The sequence below is a fragment of the Anthonomus grandis genome, chromosome 15, assembly GCF_022605725.1.
Source record: "Anthonomus grandis grandis chromosome 15, icAntGran1.3, whole genome shotgun sequence".
Lineage (NCBI taxonomy): Eukaryota > Metazoa > Arthropoda > Insecta > Coleoptera > Curculionidae > Anthonomus > Anthonomus grandis.
In genome coordinates, this window is record NC_065560.1 from 2444144 (window position 1) to 2464527 (window position 20384).

The following is a 20384-nucleotide window of genomic DNA, read 5'->3' on the forward strand; positions in this document are numbered from 1 at the left end:
GGTCCAATTGTGAGCACGTTAAAAATGACCACCCTGTATAGCAAAAATTCAGAGATATTAAAAACATAACCTACATAACCTCTAAATTCTGAGATACTATAGGTAAGGTTGTTTAATAAATAATGGGTTTTACTTTACTTGAATGTGCTAAGATTGTATCAAACAACTCACCTCAATCTCAGTGACCTCAACAAACTTTGTTCTAACTGAATTGCTATCAGGATCTTCATAATAAATATAATTTGGCGGTAAATTGTCCATTGCTACTTCCACTTACTCTAACAATAATAGTCATAAGAATTTAATGCGATATGGCATGCTGTTTACGTAATTCTGGTCCGCATACATGCGTTCACGCGCGCTGTTTACTTAACGAACTTCGGAAGCATTCGCAGCTCTTCGGCGTGCAATACGCTACGCTAGTTACGAATATGCGCATGAATAAAGCGCAGAAGGGTTAATGATGTGGCACTTCATACATCCGGGCTTCTTCAGGAGAATAATGTACAAGTACTCCAATGGCCGGCACGATCACCGGATTTAAACCCTATTGAGAACATTATTGCGGATTTTTTAAACCCTTGTGGGAAGAGATTGTGCATCAAAATCGTACCACGACATTTACAAACAAACAGGCTTTAATTGATGATTTTAACGTGATTTGGACCGATATGCCGATTGTTAAATAAAGTTAAATTAAGTGTAAGCTCAAGCAATATACATTCTGGAAGCACAGATTTTATGAGATTAAAACCAGTATAATTTATCATCTAATTAATTGAGAGGCATATAATTTACTCCAAATGACTACAGTAACTACAGTGCAACTTTACTCTCTACACATTATTTGATTTAGCCAAAAGAAACAAAGATATTTGATGAATTGTTCAATGGAGAGTAAAGTAAGGTTTAGAACCGAATTTCTCGAAAATGACTGAAAATACAGTATAAATTATAAGAACCATTTTTATAAACCCAGACTTATTCTGTAACTTTACTCTCTATGCATTATTGGATTTAGCTAGTAGGAACTAAGATATTTGAGGAATTGTTCAATGGAGAGTACAATAAGGTTTATAATTGAATTTCTCGAAAATGACTGGCTCTACAGTAAAAATTGTAGGCATCATTTTTGTAGGCCATGTCTCATTCTGCAACTTTACTCTCGATGCATTATTTGATTTAGCCAATAGGAACTAAGATATTGAAAGAATTATTCAATGAAGTGTACAGTAGGGTTTAGAACCGAATTTCTCGAAAATGACTGGGTCTACAGTAAAAATTATAAGAACCATTTTTATAAACCATGACTCATTCTGCAACTTTACTCTCTACGCATTATTTGATTCGGTCAATACGAACTAAGATATTTGAGGAATTGTTCAATGAGGAGTAAAGTAAGGTTTAGAATTGAATTTCTCGAAAATGACTGGCTCTACAGTAAAAATTGTAGGCATCATTTTTGTAGGCCATGTCTCATTTTACAACTTTACTCTCTACACATTATTTGATTTAGCCAATAGGAACTAAGATATTGAAAGAATTGTTCAATGAAGTGTACAGTAAGGTTTAGAACCGAATTTCTCGAAAATGACTGGGTCTACAGTAAAAATTATAAGAACCATTTTTATAAATCCAGACTCATTCTGCAACTTTACTTTCTATGCATTATTGGATTTAGCTAATAGGAACTAAGATATTTAAGGAATTGTTCAATGGAGAGTACAGTAAGGTTTAGAATTGAATTTCTTGAAAATGACTGACCCTACAATAAAAATTATAGAAATAATTTCTGTACACCATGACTTATTTTGCAACTTTGCTCTCTACACATTGTTCGATTTATCCAATAGGAACTAAGATATTGGAGGAATTGTTCAGTGAAATGTACAATAAGGTTTACAACCGAATTTAATATGCTTAAATCAAATTAATATATTTATTTCATTTAATATGTTTAAATCACCTAGATTCGTTTTTTTTTCTATTTTTTTTATAAAAAAAATATATTTAATGCAAAAAATGTTGGTCCAAATAATGTCATTTTTGAAAGTGATTTTCTGATGAAAGACAGAACATAACTAAAGAATAAATAAAATACCAACTATATATTTAATCACAATTTTTATTAAACACGTGACATTCAGTACAGTTCATTAAAAAAAATAGTCTTTTACTTGGTCTTTGCCCTCGGAATAAACTCACAAGAGAGAGGATGACTGGTTTTCATAGAAAGGCACGATTCAAATCTAAGATCTTCAACTGACTTATGTGTCGATCTCATACTAAATGACCGAAGTACACTTGCTATCGTCAATTTCAGTATGGTCATGGCCATGGTTTGACCTTAAACACAAACGAGATTATCTTTTCGGGTTCTTAAACATTTTAAAAATATTACCTATACAGTTCCTGGCTCCTATAGAAAAGGGCAGGTAAGATCCCGGTACGATCTTTGACATATTTTCGGGGAAAAACCTGCTCGGGTCGAATTTAAGCGGATCCTCCCAATATTCGGGGTTTCTTTGTATTTTAAATGCGCATAAAATTACGTTTGATCCCTTGGGTATAACCATATCACCTAAAAGAAAATTAATATTAAAACATCAAGCAATATTACAATTTACTCTAACGTCAGATAAACTGCATGAATATTTCTATAAGGTTCCATGGAATAAATCGAAACAAATTGCGTAAGTAACATTAGATCGCGTACTAAAGTTGGTTTCTAGATATCAATTATGTCTTACCTACTTCAACGTCCTCACTACAATATCGTCCAAATAACGGTATTGTTGGCATCAAACGTAAAGTTTCACACAGTATGGCATCTATGTACTTGAGGTTTTGAACATCGGCCCATTCAACGTTTCTATCTCCTATCACTGACATAATCTCTTCGTATGCTTTGTTCTAATTAAAAAAAAAACATTAGTTTTAGTCATTGATGGTTAAATATTTCGGGTTTATACAGTTGAACAGAAAATAGCGCAATTATCTTTAAATTATAAATGTGTAAAGCTCACCAATGTGGGTCTGATATAAGCACCAAAGCTCAATTAACACACATGCATAGAAAAAGCATAGTCACCAAGTTAAAAGTTCATCAGTATGAATTCCAAGATATTGCTCAGTGCCAATGCCAACTTGAAATTACTTCTGTTGATGAATACAAGTACCTTGGAGTGATACTGGACTCTATGGCAGGCACATGTTCAGTATATATCAAACAAAATCAGGAAATTAAGTTCTGTCAGTTGCGCAAGTTTATGAAGTTAAAAACTCTAAAAATGGTGTATTCTGCTACTGTTGAGTCTATTGCATCTTGGCATGGGGGGCTTCTTGTCAATATGTATTAGCCATTGATTAATACTCAAAAATACTTACTACAGATCATTCATATAAAAATAAGATGTACTCTTCAATCCAATTATTTAAAGATGCAGAAGTGTTAGCAGTAAACTAGATTTATATTAAGTCTATAGTTAGGTTTATCTCAAAAATAAAAATAGACGTAATATTTTTTTGAATAAATAAATAAATAAAAAAATAATAAATTAATTCAAGACCAATAAACCTAAAAGTGTATCATGACTTAGTTATTCCGTTACCAAGTCATGTGAATTCACCTTTAGTATCGTACGCACGATTATATATAATGACAAGTGTCAATTATTACGGGAGGTTAGGGTGCATTTCCATGCGTTATGATTATTACGCATTACGTTGAAATGAGAAGTTGTGTCTTAGTTCATTACTACTTAAAGACTAAAATACGACCAGTTGAATCATCTATCAACAAATTGGGTTTCCTTTGAACTCATTTTCTAATGTGTACGTGTTAATGGAGAAACTTGGATCAAGGGGTGTTACCTAAACCAGGCCTTCTAGAGCACATTTTCTATAAATTTAAATTATTATAGTTAATGCTTTACTTGTATTTCTGGATATATTGCTAACATAGCAAAAGCAAAGGCCAACGTGTGTCCAGTGGTATCAGTGGCCTTAAAAAATTCAAATATTATTAATGAACAATTTAATTGCTAAATTAATTTACTTACGGCGAAAGCAAATAAAAGTAACTCATTATATAAGTCCGAATCTGATTCTTTTTTATAACCGTCATCAAGTAAAAGGGCTACTAAGGTCGTTTCTTTTTCATCGTCCAGATATACTAAAATTAAACAAAAAAAATACAAATAAATAGTTTATTTATTATTTGTTTATACGTATATAGAAAATAGTTACCGGTGTCTTGGTTACGTTGTTTTTTATGTTCTAGCAAGTGCTCTATTAGATTTCCTCTTATTATATCTTCCAATTCCCTCATCTTGGCTCCAAACGGTAACTTTTTCCAAATATCAGCAGGAATTACTGGATTGACGAATAATTTGACGAACTCGTCCTGGATTCTGAAATATTAGATCAGAAAGAGAAGTGGGAAACTAAGAAATGTCATATTTTATTAATTCTATTATAAAATATCTATATGTCTAAAATAGTAAAGGCTTAAAATATCAACAAAAGAACCCTAAAATGTATGAAAATTAAAAAACGCAGTCTACAGTAGACCAGAGATATATATAAAGTTTATATATTTATACCTTGAATTATCAGACTACTTACTGGTCAAATGAAACGGCAATGTCTTCTATTTTATGGTTTTCACTTGAATCGCTTATCCCAAAGGAAGATACTAAAAATTTTAAAAAAATCATCGTGTATTATAACCAATTTGAAATAAGTCAGAGCTGAACACTAATGCTTTACTTACAAAAGAAAATCTTAAAGACGTATTTATTAAAGAAGTCGTACAGGCTGTCCTCCGGCTTAAACGTTTTCACTCTGTCCAATAAAATGCAACTTTGTTCATGAAAGGTTGGATAAATGGACCGAATCATGTTCGTTGTAAATGCTGCTCGCAGGTGGCGACGTCTCGGTTTCCAATGTTCAGCTGTTAAAAACATAAATAAGAAGTATTATTTAATACCAAAATTAATGAAAAGTCTGTAGGTCTCTAGTGACTCTTCTTGAGACATTTATCGCGTGACATTGTAAAGCCGCATACTTGCAACGCACGTTGCAACGGTATAAGACTTAAAAACCACGACAAACGAATTTTGTTCGTGTTGCATCGATATAAGCGGTGATTTTCAAATGAAGCGTGGTTCCATTGCAACACATGTTTTGAGGAGCAAAAATAATTTTTGTTGCACGACAAAAAAACCGATCCTGTTGCGCAACGTTGGCGTAACAAACACATATTTTAAAATTTTTTCGAAGTAGTTTTCCTAGTTCTAAATCCACAGTACCACAAACATAAAAATCTATTTGCCACCTGTGTTGCGCAACGCTTGACGCAAGAAATTCAGTTTTTTTCAAAAATATTTTAAGGCATTTTTTTGAACATAAATCTGCAGTTTTCTATCTGAAGTTAATTTTAATAAATGATTCTAATATTATATGCATTTTTTAAAAAAAATCCTTTACTTCACTAAGTTGCGGCACGTGTTGCGCAACAAATTCGTGGCACTTTTTGCCTTAATTTATTTTTATAAATCGCTACTGTAATGCCATGGATATTGTTTTAAATAAAAATCATAGGTTTCGTTTTAATAGTATAGCTGAGGCTTTACTTGAAGCTCTGGTTGCCTAATAGTGTCTTAGTCTAGAGCAGTACATCCAAAAATTGATTGACACTAACCCGATGTTGCGCAATATTTTTAGTGAAACTCTATTAGCGTTTTTCATATATTTAATTATTTTATTCCAGATCCATTAATATATTGCGTATTGTTTATTTAATTATAGTCTAAATTTACTGGAAGCTTTTGTTGCACAACACGTTTGCAAGACACATTTCGAGGTGTAAAAATAATTTATGTTGCACGACAAACAAACTGATCCTGTTGCGCAGCATGCGCGTAACAAACAAATAATTAAATTGTGTTTTGAAAATAGGGAATTTACTTTTCAAGTCCGGGTCATCTTTGTTGCGCAACAATGCCTTTTTATACACGTTTTAAGCCTATGTGTACATATGTTTCAACTATACGTGAGACACAAAAATAATTCCCGTTGCACCACTAATAAATAAATCCCGTTGCGCAACACGCGCAAAAAGAAAGAAATTTAGTTTTTTTTTAAATATTTTAATAAATCAGTCCGCTTACATCATAGGCATTTTTTTTATACAAAAATCGGCAGTTTTTCGGAAGATTGCTGCAAAGTTGCGGCACATATTGCGCAACATATGCACAGCACTTTTTGCCTCAATTTATTCTTATAAATCGCTACTCTAATGCCATACGGATATTGTTTTAAATAAAAATCATAGGTTTCGTTTTAATAGTATAGCTAAGGCTTTACTTGAAGCTCTAGTTGCCTAACAGTGTCTGAGTCTAGAGCAGTACATCAAAAATTGATTGACACTAACCCGATGTTGCGCAATATTTTTAGTGAAACTCTATTAGTGTTTTTCGTACATTTAATTATTTTATTCCAGATCCATTAATATATTGCATATATGTTTATCAAATTATAGTCTAAACTTACTGGAAACTTTTGTAGCGCAACAGTATTGCAATACATATTTGGAGGTGCAATAATAATTTATGTTGCACGACAAACTGATCCTGTTGCGTAGCCTGCGCGTAACAAACACATAGTTAAATTGTGTTTTGAAAATAGGGAATTTACTTTTTAAGTCCGGGCCATCTTTGTTGCGCATCAATGCTTTAGTACACACGTTTTAAGTTTACGTGTACATATGTTTCAACTATACCTAAAACACAAAAACAATTCCTGTTGCACCACTAATAAAACAGGTCCCGTTGCGCAACACGCGCGCAGCAAACACATATTTTAACAGTTTTTCGAAGTACTTTTCTTAATTCTAAATCCGCAGTACCACAAACATAAAAATCTATTTGTCATCTGTGTTGCGCAACCCTTGACGCAAAAATTTTATTTTTTTTTTCTTATTTTAAGGCTTTTTTTTAACAAAAATCTGCAGGAAATTTGCAGCACAACAGTGAAGCACTACATACTTTTGTGTTGCATCAATGTAAACGGTGTTATGTACGTTTACTTGACACTTTGCGCAACATATGTAGACATTTAAATGTAATAAATTTTACGTAAGTGATTAAAGCTGCACACAAATTTTAGCCAATACCCGTAAAAATCAAAGGTATATTGTAAGGGCTTAATATTCACTTACTGAAATGTTGTTTTAAGCGTGAGTGTCACATTACAAAACATGCAACACCCGTTTTAAGCACACGCGAGGCTCAAAAATGTTTGTTGCTTCATCACAATCGGAGAATTCTTGCTGCAACACGTGTTGCGCAATACTTTACGCGAACAACAAACCATCTAAAATTAATTTTATTAAATGACTCTAGTATTATATGATTTAAAAACAAAAGTACTCAATTTATTTCACTTCAAGTTGCGGCACGTGTTGCGCAACATATGCGTGGCACTTTTTGCCTGACATAATTTGTATAAATCGCTCTTCGAATGCCAGGGATATTGTTTTAAATAAGAATTATAAATTTAAATTTAATATTATAGCTGAGGGTTTACTTGAAACTTTTGGTTCATAACAGTGTCGCCGTCTATAGTTTGCACGTATTGCAAATCAAAAGCAATTTTTTTATACCAATAAATTTGTTGACACTAAACCAATGTTGCGCAACATTTTAGGTGAAACGTTTTACTATTGTGTCAAAACTATTAATGTCAACCCAAACATAAAAATTTCCGTTTCTTGCTTACTTGAATGTTACTTTAAGGATCTGTCACGTTACAAGCTTGCAACACACGTTTCAAGTACACGCGAGGCTTAAAAATGTTTGTTGCTTTATTACAAACGAAGAATTCTTGTTGCAGCATATGTTGCGCAATAAATTACGCGAAAAACAAAGTATCCAAATTTAGTTTTAATAAATGATTCTAATATTAGATGCTTTAAGAAAAAATACTAATGTATGAAACGTGTGTATTGCGATTTTGTTTGTGCAACAGTGTCGCAGTACAAAAATATTTATGTTGCATTACGGGCAACCAAACAAGTAATTCCAGTTGTAGCATGTGTTGCGCAATACATGACGCCAAAAACAAACTATCCAAAATTAATGCCAGGGTTATTGTTTTAAATAAAAATCATAAATTTTAATTTAGTATTATAGCTGAGGGATTATTTTCCACGTATAAGACCAGATCAAAAGCGATTTCTTTATACCAAAAAGTTGGCTGACACTCAACCAATGTTGCGCAACCCTATTATTGTTTTTTGTATATTTAATTATTTTAATCCAGGTCAATTAATGTATTACGTATATTTTTATTTAATTACAGTCTAAAGTTACTGGAAACTTTTGTTGCGCAATACGTTTGAAAGACACATTTCTACGTTCTTACAAATGGTACCCGACAAACAAATCCTGTTCCTATTGCCTTAACGCAGTCGCGTTGCGCAACATATTGCTATTAAAACAAAATGCAAACCAATTTTGCGTTACATGGTTTCTCAGCGCAACTAGAATTAAATTTTAAATTTTCAAATAAAAATCTTGCTTATTTTGTAGTTAATATTCTAATAGATACTTGTGTTGCGCAACTTTTTTATTTCGATAAAAGCAAAACATGTACGTAAGCAAATTTTGCGCATCGTATTATATATGAATTAAAGTTATTTCTCGTCGTGCAATTTCTTAAGTGTCTGAATATTATAAGCATTTACAAATGCTTTAATTAGATCCTTAAATCATATGTTGCGCAACATAGCAATTCTTATGAAAAATATGTTGCCTTCTGAGTAGAGACCTATTAGCAACTATTAAGATTTGAAAGGGGAACGACACTTTAAATGAAGGATTGTTTGATACACTATTTTGCTGATATATGATGTGCTAGTTGGACGTGTAGTTACAACATTTGTTGCGCTACAAGAGTTTCGAAAGTTCTGTCTTGTAACATAGATCAGGGAAATTATTTTAAAAAAATAATTAGTTGGTTACAGGTAAAAACCATCCTAAATTTAGTGGAAAAATTGGCAAAATTCACTATTTTTCAGTCAGGAATTATGGAAAATCGTTGTTGCATACATAGATGGCTTGAATATCTTAATAGAATACCAAAATGTTCCAGAACGTTCCTGGAACGTGAAATTTGGAGGAAGTGAAAAAAAAACGACCTTTGGATTATGGGCATAAATGGCGATCTTGTATCCAGAAATGACGAACAATCGCTATAAAATGCTTCATTTCGTCTGCGGATGGTCCAATTGCGGTAAAAAAAGGACAACAGAGGTCCAAAGGTAGGAGAGAACCAAAGACCATTTGAAAGAAAGTTGATGATGACTAACGGAAACCGAAACGTTGCTGTAAAAGTAGTAAATTGATATTAATTTTTATATTCGTTTTAAGATATAATGTGTTGAAGAAAGACAGACTTATGATACGCACGCAAGACCTCTGTTTGCCAGACCGGTATATTTTTTTATAATGTTACTTTATATATATTTGAACTATTGTTTTGATTGCATTTAATAAACTACATATTTGAGAAAAACGAGGATAAAAATTCGAAAATAATCGTATCTAACCTTTGTACGGTTTATAAATAACCGTTCCAATTATTTTTTAAAAAAACTACAGTTTCCTTACCTGGAATAGTTGGTAAAGAGTTCCTTAAACACGACTGCACGCTATCGTACACTTGAGCCTTATTAAGGCATTTAGGATGATTCAAAAGCACTCGTGCAACTTCCGCGTTATTGGTTACATAGTGATAATTCAATCCAAACCAAAAATTGGCCGGCAATCCTTTAAAATGCTTCTCGCACCATATTACCATATCTATCATGCTTACTAAAAAAAAATAAAGCAAAGTATCAAGGAGAAATGGAACTGGTAAAGATTTAATCTATACACGTCTGGCAAATTTCACTTTCATCCGCACTTATGACTTTCGTTGGCCAGACGTGTACTACCTAACTCACACTATGACTTACTGTATCGAGGCCAGCTGTACTTTGAAAATTTTTAATTCACTAATAATTTGTAATATTATTGGATTTTTCCAAAGCATTCGATACCATAAACCATAATAATATAAATGTATAATAATATATTGTAACTGCTTAGTATTTTTTTTAGTCAAATTATTCAATAAGACTCATGTACCATTTGTTCAACAGTGAGATGTTTTGGGGGTCAAACCAATAATTAAGTATTAGAAAAAAAAATTGGGTTCATAATTTAGCGGCAATTAAGTGAAACAACTGCTTTCATTTATAGTTCTATCCATTTGCACCAATTTTATTCATTAAAAGTCTTGTTAAAAATTTCACTAGTTATCAATTTAAAAAAAAACACACACATAATTTCACCATGTAGATACAGATAATGTAGTTAAAATTGAACACTTTATGGAAAATTGTTACAAGACATTTTAAGCATTCGTTAATTGACTGTAGTCAATTTATAAATAAAACTTGTGCCTGTACTTTATAATTGATTTCCTCAAACAGGCTATAAATTTTCAATTAGTTAGCGAAAATTCCAGCAAAATTCTGAAGCTATATTTGTTGATTATAAAATGCTTATAATGTACAATCTCTGAAGATTACATATATACACAAATCTTGAATAACCGCTGAACAAGTAAAGATTCTTCTGTTAAGGATAGAAATATCTTGGACACCATTAGGTTTTGATTTTTTTACTACGAATTTAGCACGCAAAACATTCGTTTGCCTACCCGGTATAGTCTTGTATACTAAATATTTAATAAGAGTCTATATTTAATAATCTATAGAACTTGTCAGTTTATTCGTGTATGATGGTTTAAGATTTATATTTTACCTCATAGGTATTATTGTCAATAATGGCATGGTCAAAATAAGAATAAATTCCAATTTCATCGGAATATTTTTAAAACGATTATACCTAAAAAGGTTCAATTATGTTTGAATAATTTTATATACAAACGTTTTTTGTGGGTGAAAAACCATGTTTGAGTTAGAGGAGATTTTGTAATCCAAGATTTTTTAAACCCAATTTTATAATTACAGACACTTTTGGTCATAATTTTAGAACTAATAAAAATATTTTCATAGTTTTTTCACAGTCAAATAGTGGGATTCCTGAGGATAAACCTGAGTGTAAAAACGTTACTTTAGGTTAGATATTTGATTAGAACGGGCACTTTTGGTCAGAACGCTTTTTGAACCAATTTCTTCATTTTATTACAATTATTTCTCTATAATAATTAGAATATATTTAAAAGAATTACATGCTTAGAAAAAATTTTCTTTTGATACTACCTTAATAAAATCAACTTCATTTAATGATAGATCAGTATCAATGAGAACCTAATTAAGCACCGAATTTGCACTTTTTCTTTACAAATACGTGATCTGAATTAAAGTATGTATATCCCGTTTTTTTTCAAAAAATTAAGAAAAAGGTCAAGATTCTACTTTATCGGGGCAAAAATAAGGAGCGTTTTAATATATCCGTGGTTTAATATATACGAAATATCCGTTCAGTATAAGAGACCTAAAGTTTGGCACCTAATAGAGATGCACCAAGTTCTAGTAGAGGTAACGGAGAGAGAAAAAGAGTCTTTTTAATAAGCAAAAAAAAATGTTTTTTTTTAAGTTTTTCACTCGAAAATTTTTCAAAAATCTTCCATAACTCTTTAATTTTTCGATTTACAGATAAATCTTGTTCTTTATGATTTGTTTTATTTTTGACTAAAAATACAATGCCGAAGGAAAATTTTCCATATTTTAAATAGTTTTTGAGATAATAAAGAAAAACTTCTAAGAGGTTTTTCTCAATTTCCTAGAAAACTGTTGGACTAAAAAATTATTTTTTTCTATTGCATCTGATGCGTATTGATATTCCAAACAACAATTTTTTTCTCCAACCAATAGTTTTCCATAAAAATAATAAAAACTCTAAAATTATGAACATTTTCCCTTTGGATTTTTTGAGGAAGACTTTTTTTGGGAAAATTAGGTGTAACTTGTTTCTGGTACTTTTTTCAAAAATCTGTTATTAGACTTTTTTAAAGCTTTTCGAGCGATTAACCAACTTATAAAAAAAAATTAAATTAAAAAAAAAAATTTTTTTTTCACATTTTTGACCAAAAAATTTTCCTATTTTTTAAAAATCTTCCATAACTCTTTTATTATTTAATTTACGGCTAAATGTTATTCTTTATGATTTGTGGTATTTTTTAATGCAAATATAATGCTAAAAGAAGATTTTCCATATTCCCAATAATTTTCGAGAAAATAAGGAATAACTCCTAAGAGGCTTACCCTAATTTTCTAAAAAACTGTTAGACTAAGAAATTATTTTTCTATTGCACCTGATGCGCATTAACATTCCAAACAACTTTTGTTATAACAATTTTTTTTCCGGATCCAACCATTTTCCAGAAAAAAAATTAAAACCAAAATTATGAATGTTTTCCTATGACCCCCTTGGATTTTTTGAGGAAGTTTTTTTTTAGGAAAATTGTGTATAAACTTTTTCCGGTACATTTTTCCAAAATATTTCATAAGACTTTTTTAAACTCTTTTGGCCAATTTATGAACTTCCAAAAGAAAAAATAAATTTTCTCATAAAAATTTTTTTTTAAAATTTTTCACTCAAAAATTTATCTATTTTTTCAAAAATCCTCCATAACTCTTTTATTTTTCGATTTACAGCTAAATTTTATTCTTTATGATTTATTGTATTTTTGACTAGAAATACAATTTTGAAAAAAATTTTTTAATTTTCCCTATAATTTTTGAGAAAATAAGGAAAAACTCCTAAGAGGTTTTCCCAATTTTTCTAAAAAACTGTTTGACCAAAAAATTATTTTTCTATTACATCTGATGCGCACTAACATTCCAAATAACTTTTGTTATAACATTTTTTTTCCAGATCTAACAATTTTTCCGAAAAAAAAATTAAAATCAAAATTATGAACATTTTACCATAGGTACTCCTTTGGGTTTTTTTGAGGAAGATTTTTTTAGGAAAATTGCATATAACTTTTTTCTGGTACATTTTTCAAAAATGTTTCATAAGACTTTTTTAAAGTCTTTTGGCCAATTTAACAAATTCCAAAAGAAAAAATCAATTTAATCAAAAAAATTTTTTTCTAATTTTTTACTCAAAAATTTATCTATTTTTTCAAAAATCCTCCATAACTCTTTTATTTTTCGATTTACAATTAAATGTGATTCTTCATGATTTGTTGTATTTTTGAATACAAATATAATGGTAAAAGAAAATTTTCCAGATTCCCAATATTTTTAAGAAAATAAGAAAAAAATTCTTAAAGGTTTTCCTCAATTTTCTGGAAAACTGTTCAACTAAAAAATTGTTTTTTTATTGCATCTGATAGGCATTAATATTCCAAACAACTTTTGTGATAACAATTTTTTTCTGGAGTCAACCATTTTCTAGAAAAAAAATAAAAACCAAAATTATGAACATTTTCCTATGGGTACCCCTTTGGATTTCTTGACGAAGATTTTTTTGGGAGAATTGCGTATAACTTTTTTCTGGTACATTTTTCAAAAATGTTTCATAAGACTTTTTTAAAGTCTTTAGCAAATTCCAAAGGAAAAAATCAATTTCTCTAAACATTTTTTTCTAATGTTTGCACTCAAAAATTTAGCTATTTTTTCAAAAATCTTCCATAACTCTTTTATTTTTCGATTTACAGCTAAATATTATTCTTTATGATTTGTTGTATTTTTGACTACAAATATATTGCTAAAAGAAAATTTAACATATTCACAATATTTTTTGAGAAAATGAGGAAAAACTGCTAAGAGGTTTTTCCTAATTTTATAGAAAACTGTTATATAAGAAAAAAAAAAGTCTCTTGCATCTGATGCGCATTGACATTTGACACAACTTTTGTTTTAGCAATTTTTTTCTTAAACCAGTTATTTTGAAGAAAAAAATTAAAAACCAAAATTATGAACATTTTCCTATGGGTACCCCTTTTGATTTCTTGACGAAGATTTTTTTGGGAAAATTGCGTATAACTTTTTTTTGGTACATTTCTCCAAAATATTTCATAAGACTTTTTTAAGGTCTTTTGGCCAATTTAGCAAATTACAGAAGAAAAAATCACTTTTTTCAAAAAAAATTTTTTTTTATTTTTTACCAAAAAATGTTCCTATTTTTTCAAAAATCCTCCAAAACTCTTTTATTTTTTGATTTACAGCTAAATGTTATTCTTTATGATTTATTGTAATTTTGACTACAAATATATTGCTGAAAGAAAATTTTCCATATTCCCAATATTTTTCGAGAAAAAGAGAAAAAACTTCTTAGAGGTTTTCCTCAATTTTCTAGAAAACTGTTGGACTAAAAAATTATTTTTCCATTGAATCAAATGCGCATTGATATTCCAAATAACTTTTGTGATAACCATTTTTTTTTAAATACAACAATTTTCTAGAAAAAAAATAAAAACCAAAACTATGAACGTTTTCCCATAAGCTCTCCTTTGGGTTTTTTGAGGAAGATTTTTTTTAGGAAGATTGCGTATAACTTATTTCTGGTACATTTTTCCAAAATGTTTCATAAGACTTTTTTAAAACTCTTTTGACCAATTTAAGAACTTCCAAAAGAAAAAATAAATTTTCTCAAAATTTTTTTTTTTATTTTTCACTCAAAAATTTATCTATTTTTTAAAAAATCCTCCATAATTCTTTTATTTTTTGATTTACAGCTAAATGTTATTTTTTTATGATTTATTGCATTTTTGAATACAAATTTAACGCTGAAAGGAAATTTTCCATATTCCATTTCCAATTTTTTCTAACAAAAATTTTTCTAATTTTGTACTCAAAAATTTAGCTATTTTTTCAAAAATCCTCCATAACTCTTTTATTTTTCGATTTACAGTTAAATGTGATTCTTTATGATTTGCTGTATTTTTGTATACAAATATAATGCTGAAAGAAAATTTTCCATACTTCCAATATTTTTCGAGAAAATGAAGAAAAACTTCTTAGAGGTTTTCCTCAATTTTCTAGAAAACTGTTGGACTAAAAAATTATTTTTCTATTGAATCAAATGCGCATTGATATTCCAAATAACTTTTATAATAACCATTTTTTTTAGATCCAACAATTTTCCAGAAAAAAAATAAAAACCAAAATTATGAACGTTTTCCCATAGGTACTCCTTTGGGTTTTTTGAGGAAGATTTTTTTTAGGAAGATTGCGTATAACTTATTTCTGGTACATTTTTCCAAAATGTTTCATAAGACTTTTTTAAAACTCTTTTGACCAATTTAAGAACTTCCAAAAGAAAAAATAAATTTTCTCAAAATTTTTTTTTTATTTTTCACTCAAAAATTTATCTATTTTTTAAAAAATCCTCCATAATTCTTTTATTTTTTGATTTATAGCTAAATGTTATTTTTTTATGATTTATTGCATTTTTGAATACAAATTTAACGCTGACAAATTTTTTTTAGGAAAATTCCGTATAACTTTTCTCTGGTACATTTTTCCAAAATGTTTCATAAGACTTTTTTAAACTCTTTTGGCCAATTTATGAACTTCCAAAAGAAAAAATAAATTTTCTCAAAATTTTTTTTTTTATTTTTCACTCAAAAATTTATCTATTTTTTAAAAAATCCTCCATAATTCTTTTATTTTTTGATTTACAGCTAAATGTTATTCTTTATGATTTATTGCATTTTTGAATACAAATTTAACGCTGAAAGGAAATTTTCCATATTCCTAATATTTTTCGAGAAAATGAGGAAAAACGCCTAAGAGGTTTTCTCTAATTTTCTGAAAAACTATTGGACTAAAAAATTATTTTTCTATTGCATCTAATGCGCACTGATATTTCAAACAATTTTTGTTTTAACAATTTTTTTCTCCAACTAACTATTTTTAAGAAAAAAAATAAAAACCAAAATTATGAACATTTTGCTACGGACACCCCTTGAGATTTTTTTTATAGGAAAATTGCTTATAACTCTTTTCTGGTACATTTTTCAAAAAATCTTAACGAGACTTTTTCGAAGCTTTTTGATTAATTTAATAGTTTCCAAACAAAAATTTAATTTTTTTAAAAAAAAAATTTCACTTCAAAATAATTTTAATTTTTCAAAAATCCTCTGTAACTCTTCTATTTTTCGACTTACGACTAAATGTTACTTTACATAAATTGTTCTATTTTTGAGTAGGATTCCAATGCTAAGAGAAAATTTACTTTATTTATGTAAGAAATTGGTTGTTTGGAGGTTTTCCTCAAAATGGGAAAAATGACAAATTGCTTCTTTGACTGGAAATTTTGGCATTTTTGTTCTAAGAATTGGTCTAAAAACCCTGGAATTTTTATGGAAATTCTCTCTCAGAAATCCTTGACCATCACCAAAATTAAAACCCTTAACCCACTTTCAGCATTAATGGCTCAAGAGCCCTATATACTTTTTGCAAAAAAAATGTATACAGCAAAAAAAATATCAAATATACCACCATCTTTTTTCCTATTAAGCATTGGCTCTGCCACTAACCGGATCTAGCTACTCTTGATCTTTATTTAAAGAAAACTACCGACATCTACGAAAATATATTTAATCACTCTATCTTTTACTAAAAGTAAATAAACCAAAATTGATTCCTAGTAATTTGTGGGAAGTACATACTAGATGTCGAAGTTCTTAAGGTTATAAATAATTGAATAATTCAATGTCCGATAACTTAGAATTAATTATGTAAGATCTTAACTCCAGAACATCGCCATCAAAAATTGGTAATTCTCGTTCATATGTAGACCGAGAATAGATAGATTTCTTTACATTCCATACGTATAAAACTGATATGTCATTTGCGAAATATCCACACATTTAAAGCTTAGTTAACCTAAAAACACTCTAAATTTTTAGCACTATATAACCACATTTAATACTCAAATAAAATTACTTACGTTTTGTCTTAGTGAAACAAGCAATGTATGCCGTCCCAACAAAAGGAATCAATGGCAAAAAAAACATACTCGACTTCCAAGCGAACTTAACCTGCCTAAACTTCCAAACGATAATAAACACATTATAAAGGACCGTAAATAAAATTAAATAGATGGAAATTTTTAAAAGTCCAGTTGATAAAGCAATTAACATGTTGGACCAATTCTTTAGGGCTGTGCACGAAACTGTAACTGTAAAAAACTTGTGAATGCCGCTGCTAATATAATAATCGCGGGATAATTAAAAATGTACGTTCCTGAATAATAATATCAGGAAATTAGGTGAAAAACCCCACGGAACTCTTGTTTTATACATTTGCGTCAAGTTTTTTTTTATTACTATAGAATTATTTCAAATCATTAATGAAGGACTATCACCTATAGACAATGTATATTGGCGATTGTTTTTTTTGTATTTTATTGACTACAAGCTACAACGATATGGTAATTAGAGACGATTTGGGTTATTATAACACCCAACATGTTAATTAAAAAAAAAGCCACTTGTCCATGTTATTTGACAAATGGTCAGTTTGTTGTGTTGATTATTGGTAGCAGACATAAAGGGTCAATGAAATCAAACGCTTTAGACAGATCACTGCATAAAAATGTCCAGACAAAGGAGGTTTATGGGTATCAGTCAAATGGAAATAAATCCTGTAAGTTGATCTAAAAAACAACTTTATTATAGGTCAACTCAGTGCGGACATTGCATTGTCTCTCTCTCTCTCAACGACGTATATGAAGGTGAAGGATTGTCGTTCTCTCTCCATACCTTAGTGTTTGATTTCCTGGTGCATCCTAAAGCACTAATTTTGAACATTTAAAATAAATTTAATTAGTAAAAGGCGGTATAAAATTATATTAGTATGTCAGATAAGCAAGCTCAAAAAAGCATGAGTACTAAACTTCAAGTGCTACGAGTCATGTTGCGAAGTTTCCAGGCAGTAAAAGTGATTTTTTATGTCATTCAAGTTCCCGGAATAATTTTTTGTTTCTTCCAGGCACTCAGGATAATTTGTTGAACGTTTCCAGGTTGTTGAAGTAGTTTTGAATGTCCACCAAATTTTTGGAAAATGTCTCGTTTCTTTTAGTCATTTGAGGTTGATTTTCAAGTTTTTGCAAGCAGGTAAAATCGGTTTTCATGTGATCCAAGTTGCTGAAAGAGCGTTCTGTTCTTTCCAGGCAGTTGGATTTATATTTCAAGTTTTTCCAGGCATTTGACGTAATTTTTCATGTGTTCCAATGTCACTCAAGCTCCTGGAATAATTTTTTAATTCTTCCAAGTACTATGGTCCATCTTTTGAACATTTTCAGGCAGTTGAAGTGACTTTTTATATTCTGCAAGTTGCTGAAAGAAGGTTTGGTTTCTTCCAGGTAATTGGATTCATGTTTCAAGTTTTTCCAGGCATCTGACGTAATTTTTCATGTGTTTCAATGTCACTTAAGCTCCTGGAATAATTTTTTTATTTCTTCCAAGCACTAAGGACTATCTTTTGAACATTTTTAGACAGTTCAAGTGAGTTTTCACGTGCTCCAAGTCCCTAGAAGAGCGTTTTGTTGCTTCCAGGTAATTTGATTCACATTTCAAGTTTTTCCAGGCAGTTGAGGCAATTTTTTATGCGTTTCAATGTCATTAACATTCCAGGAACAATTTTTTGTTTCTTCCAGGCACTATGGTCCATCTTTTAGACAGTTGAAGTGAGTTTTCATGCGTTTCAATGTCACTCAAACTCCTGGAATAAATTTTTATTTCTTCCAGGCATTAAGGACCATCTTTTGAATATTTCCAGGCAGTTTAAGTGAGTTTTTACGTGCTCCAAGTCCCTAGAAGAGCGCTTTGTTGCTTTTAGGCATTTATGTTCGCATTGCAAGTTTTTCCAGGCAATTGAGGCAATTTTTCAAGCCTTTCAATGTCACCCAAACTCCTGGAATAATTTTTTATTTCTTCCAGGCACTATGGTCCGTCTCTTGAACATTTTCAGGCAGTTGAAGCAAGTTTTCATGTGCTCCAAGTTGCTGAAAGAACGTTTTGGTCCTTCCAAGCAGTTGGAATCATGTTTCAAGTTTTTCCAGGCATTTGAGGCAATTTTTCATGCATTTCAATATGACCCAAACTCCGGGAATAATTTTTTATTTCTTCCAGGCACTATGCTCCGTCTTTTGAACATTTTCAGGCGGTTAAAGTGAGTTTTTATGTGCTTAAAGTTGCTGAAAGTACATTTGGTTCCTTCAAGGCAACTGGATTATAATTTCAAGTTTTTCCAGGCAGTTGAAGTAATTTTTTATGCCTTTCAATGTCACTTAAGGTCCTGAAATAATTTTTTATTACTTCCAGGCACTAAAGATCATCTTTTGACTATTTTCAGGCAGTTGAAATGAGTTTTCATGTGCTTCAAGTTGCTTAAAAAACGTTTGAGTTCTTCCAGGCAATTGGATTCAAGTTTCAAGTTTTTCCAGGCATCTGACGTAATTTTTCATGTGTTTCAATGTCACCTAAGCCCCTGGAATAATTTTTTATTTCTTCCATGCACTCAGAACCGTGTTTTGAACATTTTCAGGCTATTGAAGTGAGTTTTCATGTACTCCAAGTTGCTGAAAGAACGTTTGGTTCCTTCTAGGCAGTTGGATTTATGTTTTAAGTTTTTCCAGGCATCTGACGTAATTTTTCATGTGTTTCAATGTCACTTAAGCTCCTGGAATAATTTTTTATTTCTTCCAAGCACGAAGGACTATCTTTTGAGCATTTTTAGACAGTTCAAGTGAGTTTTCACATGCTCCAAGTCCCTAGAAGAGCATTTTGTTGCTCCCAGGCAATTGGATTCACATTTCAAATTTTTCCAGGCAGTTAAGGCAATTTTTTAAGCCTTTCAATGTCACCAAAACTCCTGGAATAATTTTTTATTTCTTCCAGGCACTATGGTCTATCTTTTTGACATTTTCAGGCAGTTGAAGTGACTTTTCATGTGCTTCAAGTCCCTAGAAGAGTGTCTTATTCCTTCTAGGCAATTGGATTCATGTTTCAAGTTTTTCCAGGCATCTAACGTAATTTTTCATGTGTTTCAATGCCACTTAAGCTCCTGGAATAATTTTTTATTTCTTCCAAGCACGAAGGACTATCTTTTGAGCATTTTTAGACAGTTCAAGTGAGTTTTCACATGCTCCAAGTCCCTAAAAGAGCGTTTTGTTGCTTCTAGGCAATTTGATTCACATTTCAAGTTTTTCCAGGCAGTTGAGGCAATTTTTTATGCGTTTCAATGTCATTAACATTCCAGGAACAATTTTTTGTTTCTTCCAGGCACTATGGTCCATCTTTTAGACAGTTGAAGTGAGTTTTCATGTGTTTCAATGTCACTCAAACTC

The 20384-nt window shown here is 30.4% G+C and overlaps 1 protein-coding gene across 1 annotated transcript; it reads right to left on the bottom strand.

The window, feature by feature from the left end:
- Window positions 1-2107: 2107 nt before the first annotated feature.
- LOC126745242 (cytochrome P450 4C1-like) lies at window positions 2108-17303 on the bottom strand. Its single transcript, XM_050452994.1, has 10 exons — window positions 16983-17303; window positions 9675-9878; window positions 4775-4954; window positions 4627-4696; window positions 4249-4412; window positions 4062-4174; window positions 3936-4004; window positions 2751-2913; window positions 2402-2581; window positions 2108-2346 (listed from the first exon to the last, which is right to left on the bottom strand). The coding sequence occupies exons 1-10, from the start codon at window positions 17173-17175 to the stop codon at window positions 2174-2176; spliced, it is 1509 nt and encodes a 502-aa protein (XP_050308951.1). The 5' UTR covers window positions 17176-17303; the 3' UTR covers window positions 2108-2173.
- Window positions 17304-20384: the final 3081 nt, after the last annotated feature.

Bases quoted from the DNA above. Each gene is read 5' to 3' on its own strand.
- LOC126745242 (XM_050452994.1), bottom strand. From the start codon at position 17,175: ATGTTAATTGCTTTATCAACTGGACTTTTAAAAATTTCCATCTATTTA. The intron at 2,914-3,935 runs GTAAAGCATTAA...TTTTTTAATTAG, and splicing joins CAATATATCCAGAAATACAA to AACAAAGCATACGAAGAGAT. The intron at 2,582-2,750 runs GTAAGACATAAT...ATTTTCTTTTAG, and splicing joins TAGTGAGGACGTTGAAGTAG to GTGATATGGTTATACCCAAG.